The sequence below is a fragment of the Gymnodraco acuticeps genome, unplaced genomic scaffold, assembly GCF_902827175.1.
Source record: "Gymnodraco acuticeps unplaced genomic scaffold, fGymAcu1.1, whole genome shotgun sequence".
Classification (NCBI taxonomy): Eukaryota; Metazoa; Chordata; class Actinopteri; order Perciformes; family Bathydraconidae; genus Gymnodraco; species Gymnodraco acuticeps.
The window spans coordinates 749,507-756,628 of NW_022990737.1; the positions used below are offsets into that span (position 1 = coordinate 749,507).

The following is a 7,122-nucleotide window of genomic DNA, read 5'->3' on the forward strand; positions in this document are numbered from 1 at the left end:
ATAGAATCGAAGGGGAGTTTTCACATAGACACCAACGTTAACACAAAAAGGTGGGGGCTTTGCGCATGTAGTTTTGCATGAGAATAAAGCTCTCTCTCTCGCTCTGACATCTGGAAACGGAAAAACAGGGTTTATTGCTTATGGATTATCAGAAATCATTTCAAAGGGACACAGACACATTGGATTAACCTATGGATTAACTTCAGCAGCGTTTTTATCATTTGAATGCCATTGAAGACCACTTTTGACCAGACAACGACCAAGGTAGGCCATGTTGCCGGTTTTAGCTACCTCGCGCCACATGTTTTGATGTCTGTTTTTGTTTATAAAGTCGCGAGTTCTTATCATAGAGTGATAATGTAATCTGTTAGCATTTTTCGCACGTTGCTAATTCAGAAGCTCAGCGTTAGCATTGTGGGATGAGTTTCTTCCCGTTACATGGATATAAAACATTCATAGTTTATTAAATATTAAGATGCCCTCAGACACTGTTTCCTCAGATGACGCGTTTTTCCCCCCGGTATCGGTGCTTAACAGGTTAATATTTCCAGACAAGCTTAAACAATTCCTTTTTCAGTTGAACATCTTCATCTGACTGCGCCAGTATTAGTTTCTGTGACTTCAGAGCTGATTCTGGTTCAAACAAAGACTTGAAAACCAGAGCGCAAATCCTGACTTTGATGCATTAACCATCAGCACTACATGGGGAATATGGTAACAGCAGATGTTTTAACACAATGGCAGAGAACATAAAGGGGGTTTAGACTTTACAGTGAACAGCTTTGTTCTAGGGAATGAACGTGATCTCTTCTTGTCAGCAGTTTGGTGTGACATGACTGCACGCCTAATTTAGGGATTGTACCCAATCAAGATCTACCAAGGCTTGACCGAAAAAGGTTTCCAAAGACGAACCAGTAAATTGGCCATACCTAGACAGTGGTTTTATTTTAAACATTTGAATTAATCAGTTTTAAACAACTGTGGGGGATTGATACACTTGTGCCAATCCTGAATTGGCTATTGGTGTCAGGATTATTATGTTATGTCACGTTTGTAGTTTTGTATGTTTGGGTTTATTTTGCTGTTCTCCCTGTCTTGTTTTCTTCCTGGTTTATTGTCTGGTCCTTTACCCTGTGTTTTTCCTCCTGTCGTTAGTTTCCCTGGTGTGTCTAGTTGTCTGATTGTGTTCACCTGTGGCCCTTGTGTTTCTCCTCCCCTACCCGGCTGTTTCTCGTCTTGTGATTACCCCTCCCTGTATTTAGTCTTGTCTTTTCCTGTGTTCAGTGTTGGTTTGTCTTTTGTTTGGGACTGTGTTCACTGGTGAGTGTTCTGTTTTGTCCAAGTTATTTTTATTTATCCTTGAAATAAAGGCATTTTCAGCGTTATCTGCATTTGGGTCCTGCTTCCTTCACTCAACCGTAACAATTGGCCAGGACTAGTCAACATTTTCTGTCAATGGCATGATAAAGTTCAGTGCTTCTGTGACAGTATTAACTACATTAATTCAGTCACAGCAGGCTGCTGACTCAGTTTTAGTCCCACAACAATCCTCATGTCACCTCCAGGGTAGGAATTTCACGGCGGCCATGGCCGTCGTTGCCCCTCGGTCTGGCTGTTATGCCCCACAAATAATTGGATGTCCTACGGCCACCATGGCCTTTGTGCCCCTCACACTATTAACATTTCGAAGTTGCTTTAAAAGCGTCAGAGCAGTGGTCTGGTCTCTGAACTGCATAATGCTGCGTTCACAACAGACGCGATGCAAATATTCTCATCGCTCTAATCGCTGGAGTTTCACCGCGGCTGTCAGCTGTGTTTACTCCTGTCATTCAAACAGGACGCGCTGGAGAGGGGGCAGGACTTATATCCATGTAAATACTGTGGTAGAAACCAACTACAACAACATTTACATATTTCATATCTCTAGGTATAAATACCCTTATTACATAGCGGATCTGCATAAACAAGATATCGATTAGAAAGCTTAGATTCCACAGATTCTAGGGGTATAAGTATCATCACTGAGCGATCTGAACTCGCGACAGGGGAAGCGAAAACAGACATCACAACACGGAGCTTTACAGACCAAAAACTGGACATTGTCTTACCTATGCTGATCAAAAGTTGTGTTCAATGGCATTAAAACGATAACAACGCTGCTGAAGGTTAATCCATAGGTTAATCTAATGTGCCTGAAATGATTACTGATAATCCATCTTCATATTTATGTCAATAACGGAGTTTTCATATATAGTTGCTATGAGAGCTACCAGAGTGTATGACAGCTTCCGGTTTTGAGAAGGGTCCAGCTGCAGCCGCAGCCAGTCGGTGGAGGTAGAAGCTGTAGAAGCTGTAGAAGCTGTAGGGAGCTGTACTTCCAAATATGGTCAGAAGGATACTTAAGGATACATGGAGGTTTACAGAGAACACACAACAAACAAGATGGCGCATCGAGTTCAGGTAATTAACGTTTTGTGGTTTTAGATATAATTACATACTATTTAGGTTCTCGGTTGTTTGTCGATGTGGCTGTTTAGCGCAGTATAATTGTGTTTAATTTGTACTTTAAATATTCAAGTTAAAGGAAAAATACATAAATAATATATATGTGTATATATATCTGAGGGAGCATGTCCAGTTAGCATACATGCTAACTGGATGAGCATAAGAGCTAAGATATATGTATATCTTAGCTCCTTGGGACGGGTGGCGCAGTGGTCTGTGCATCCGATCATCAGAGCAAGGGGGAGTGCTGGGGAACTCCAGTTCGAAACCCGCTCCTGCCGCCACTGCGTCAGGCCGTTGTGTCCTTGGGCAAGACACTTCACCCGGATTTGCTCCTGTGGGTATTGTCCACAGTACATGTATAATACCAATGTGTACTTGTAAAAGCGCCTCGATGACCTCGAGGCGTGAAGATGGACGGTGTGGCGCAGTGCGCTGTGCAATGATCATCAGATCAAGGGGTGAAACCCGCCGCTGCTGCGTCTGTAAAGCCGGTGTGTCCTTGGGCAAGACACTTCACCTGAACTTGCTCCTGTGGGTATTGTCCACAGTTTCTGACCATTGCATGTATGATATATGTGTAATATGTGTGTGTATATGTAAAAGCGCTTTGAGTCATTGAAAAAGCGCTATAATAAATGTAAGGAATTATTAGCTTGACAGATGGAACAATGCATGTACTCTAATTTTTACAATAACCTGATTTTGTGAACATTTTACTTAATGGGTGTCTTTCACATTTGAATGTTTATTTATTTAAATCATTTATTAGTTGCTATACTGTAGACATGTAGGCCTACATATGTATAATTATATTATTATTTTAAGCGTGGTTTAAAGTAAACTTATATAAAGTTATTTGGTTGAGCCAAGTAACCCAGGTGGATGCAATCAGGTAATTAGGACAGAGCCTCTGTTTTTAGATGGGGTTTGTGGCCATGCTGTAGGCCTGACGTTTAAGATAAATGATCATATCTTATCTGTTAACCCTTTGATACACAACATGGGTCAAAAGTGACCCGACAGGGTTTTAATTGTAAATATCTTTGCAATAAATTAATTTCACCATTCAGAATTCCAGGAATTCCTCAAGTAACTTGTTTTTGATCATCACAAATTGTTATTTTCATTTTTACTTTTTTACTTTTTTAATAAAAATCATTTTTGTACGACTACCCCTCTAAAACACAACATGGGTCAAAAATGACCCGCATTCATTTCCTATGTTATTTCATGCATGGCTGTGTTTCTTTGCTATATCTTTTCAAATCTATGTATTTAACCATTTAATATTACAAAGTATTTCTTACATATCTTGTTTTTGATTATCATAAATCATTATTTTCATTTTCTCTGTCTAAATTTTGGAACTAACATAGTTTTTATATTACTACATCAAATGTACACACATGGGTCGAAAATGACCCGCATTCATTTCCTATGTTATTTCATGCATGGCTGTGTTTCTTTGCTATATCTTTTAAAATCTATTCATTTCATCATTTAATATTGCAAAGTATTCATTAAATATCTTGTTTTTGATGACCATAAATCATTTTTTTTTCATTTTCTCTGTCTATATTTTGGAACTAAAATAGGTTTTGTATCACTACATCAAGTTTCCACACATGGGTCAGAAATGACCCGTGCAAGTGTGAATTTGATAGGAACCTTTGATTTATAAAATGTGTGCAGTTAGGAACATTTTTACTGTGGACAACTTTTCACTTGTCAGAATACTACGCTGGTCAGAACTAAACAACTGGACAACATTTCACATTCCACTCTTGTCAGAAGGAAACAGGCTGCGTCTTCAGATCTGATTCATGTAAGTCTTGTTTTACAATTGTTTTACCTAAGATAACTGCACATAACATTTGAACATTATCCTTACCTGTTGGGAAAGAGAAATATTACATTAGCATATTCTATTCTAGCTAGCAATACCTTAGCATATTCTATTCTAGCTAGCTAATGTTAGCTTGTGTTAGCTAGGTCAATTCTAGATCGCGGTCGCTAATATTAGCTAATGCATACATGCCAACTCTCTTGCCAGATCAAGTATGAAATGTAATCATGTCTTACACAATAAATACGCTATACTATTTTCAACCCATTTTTCAATCTGGAAATACATACATAATAATAAATAAATACATTTAAATACAGTCATATAAAGGTATAAGCTAATGTCAGCTAGGGCAACAAAATAAAACTTCAATTAGAAAAGCGTACTGTATAATTTATCAACTGATGTTGTAAATATTATTTTGATTTTCTTCATCCAGAGTATGGCTCGTCACACTCATTCACGTTTCACGGCTGAAATGGTCATCGAGATGTTACATCAAGAACAGGATAAGGAAGATGGAGCAATCCTTGATGCTGACTCTGAGTCTGACCTCTCTGATGATGACGTAGACTATGTGCCACAGGGTCAAGCTGAAGTTGCTGGTGATGAAGAAGACTCCTTGGACGAGCTAGAAGACTCGTCTGATGAGTCCTCTGAAGAGGAAACTCAGACCCAGGCCAATAGGCTAAGTAAAAAGGGGTCTTACTGGAATGAGAAACCCCCCACTCAAGGCAGAGCAAGAACCCATAACATCCTGAGGAGGTGTCCAGGACCCGTATCTGGTTCAACAATCATTTCACCAAAAGATGCCTGGGAGTTGTTCATTAGTGATAACATCATAGAGGAGGTTTTAAGATGCACTAACTTAGAGGGACGCAGAGCCGCAGCAGCAAAAGGAAAAGAGTGGAGATGCCTCGACAAAGTGGAATTCATGGCATTTATTGGTTTGACCCTCCTTGCAGGGGGGGACAAGAGCTGGGATGTGGCCTTGCGGGAGCTCTTTCTGGATCCCCTGCAAAATCCGATGTATAAGGCCACCATGGGGTTCCACAGATATGAGGATATCCGCCGCCTCATACGGTTTGATGATAAGAGGACTAGGGCTGTTAGACTGGAAACAGACCACATGGCTGCATTCAGATATGTGTGGGACTGTTTCCTGGCCAATTGCAAGAAAGTGTTCGTCCCCAGTGATTGTGTCACTATAGATGAGCAGCTTGTGCCATTCCGTGGAAGGTGCAAGTTCTTACAATACATGCCAAGCAAGCCAGCAAAATATGGGATCAAAATCTTTTGGATGTGCGATGCAAGGGTCCATTATACATTCAATGGCATGATCTATACAGGGCGACAGCCAGGAGAGGATGTTCAGAGGAACCTTGGCGAGAATATTGTCCAACAGTTGTCCAGCGGAATAAGACACACAGGTGAATATAGAATACAGAGTATACATACAGTGAATATACTCTTGAAGTTCTAGCACAATACCTAGATCACTTTTCCACTCTCTCATAGTGTCTATTTCATTTTGTATTACCATTGTGAGAAATTGATTAATTTATAAGCATAGAATGGAATAAAATACAATGCAGTACTCCATAATAATAATAATCAATATTCCATCAGGTTTATTTTAATGTTAGAATTTAGAGAATTACATGTTGACTAAATTGACCATTCATTTTTTTTGTTCTATTCATAGGTCGCAACATAACCATGGATAACTTATTTACCAGCATTCCTTTGGCTGAGAAGCTCCTAGAGAAGAACCTTACGCTTGTGGGGACTCTTCGCCAGAACAAGCCAGACATACCACCTGTCATGAAGCCAAACAAACTGAGAGAGAAGTACAGCTCCAAATTTGGATTCTGTGGCAACATGACAATGGTGAGCTATGTCCCGAAAAAGGGGAAGGCTGTTGTGCTGCTAAGCACAATGCATGATGACACAGCAGTGGATGACCAGAGTGTTAAGAGGAAGCCAGAAGTGATCCAATATTACAACCACACAAAATCAGGAGTGGACACAATGGATCAAATGGTTCGCACGTACACCTGCAAGCGGAGAACACAGAGGTGGCCCATGGTGCTCTGGCACAATGTGCTGGATGTTGCCACCCTCAACGCCTTCACCAGCTACACTGCACAACACCCTGGTTACATGGGTGGTGTGACTAATGCACGGCGGCTCTTCATAAAGGAGCTGGGCAAAGAGCTGGTCATGCCACACATGAGGAGACGCATGGAGGGCACGTCCCACCTCCAAACCCATATTACAGAGGCAATGGAAAGATGTGGGTTAAAAAAAGTAAGCGCAGCCACCACCCAGCCACAGGAGGGCCAAGTGAAGAGGAAGAGGTGCAAGATCTGCTCAACTGCCAAAGATCGAAAAGCCAGCAGCTGGTGTTCCAAGTGCACCAGCCCTGTGTGCAAGGAGCACAAACATGTTGTTGTGATTTGTGAGGCATGTATGCACTAGATTGCAACTTACTCATATGAGTTCATTTCATGAGTTTGTTTCATGAGTGTCATGAGTTCATTTTAAACATTCAGCATTCACCACAGTTCACTGCAGTAACAATACAGATTCACTATCAGTTCAAAAAGTTCAAAATGAATTGTATCAGTTGTATGGTGTATGCTATGTGTGAGTGTGACAAAGTGACAAATAAACATTTCAAATATTAATTGTGTTATTCTTTGGTCCAAATCACTGCTAAAATGTTTTTTGACAAAATCATTATTATAGTATGTCTTTTTTTTTTT

The 7,122-nt window shown here is 40.3% G+C and overlaps 1 protein-coding gene across 1 annotated transcript; it reads left to right on the forward strand.

The window, feature by feature from the left end:
• The first annotated feature begins 4,248 nt into the window (after positions 1 to 4,248).
• On the forward strand, positions 4,249 to 6,835 carry LOC117556541 (piggyBac transposable element-derived protein 4-like). The gene is made up of 3 exons (XM_034231891.1): positions 4,249 to 4,333; positions 4,796 to 5,784; positions 6,060 to 6,835. The coding sequence occupies exons 2-3, from the start codon at positions 4,797 to 4,799 to the stop codon at positions 6,833 to 6,835; spliced, it is 1,764 nt and encodes a 587-aa protein (XP_034087782.1). The 5' UTR covers positions 4,249 to 4,333; position 4,796.
• Positions 6,836 to 7,122: the final 287 nt, after the last annotated feature.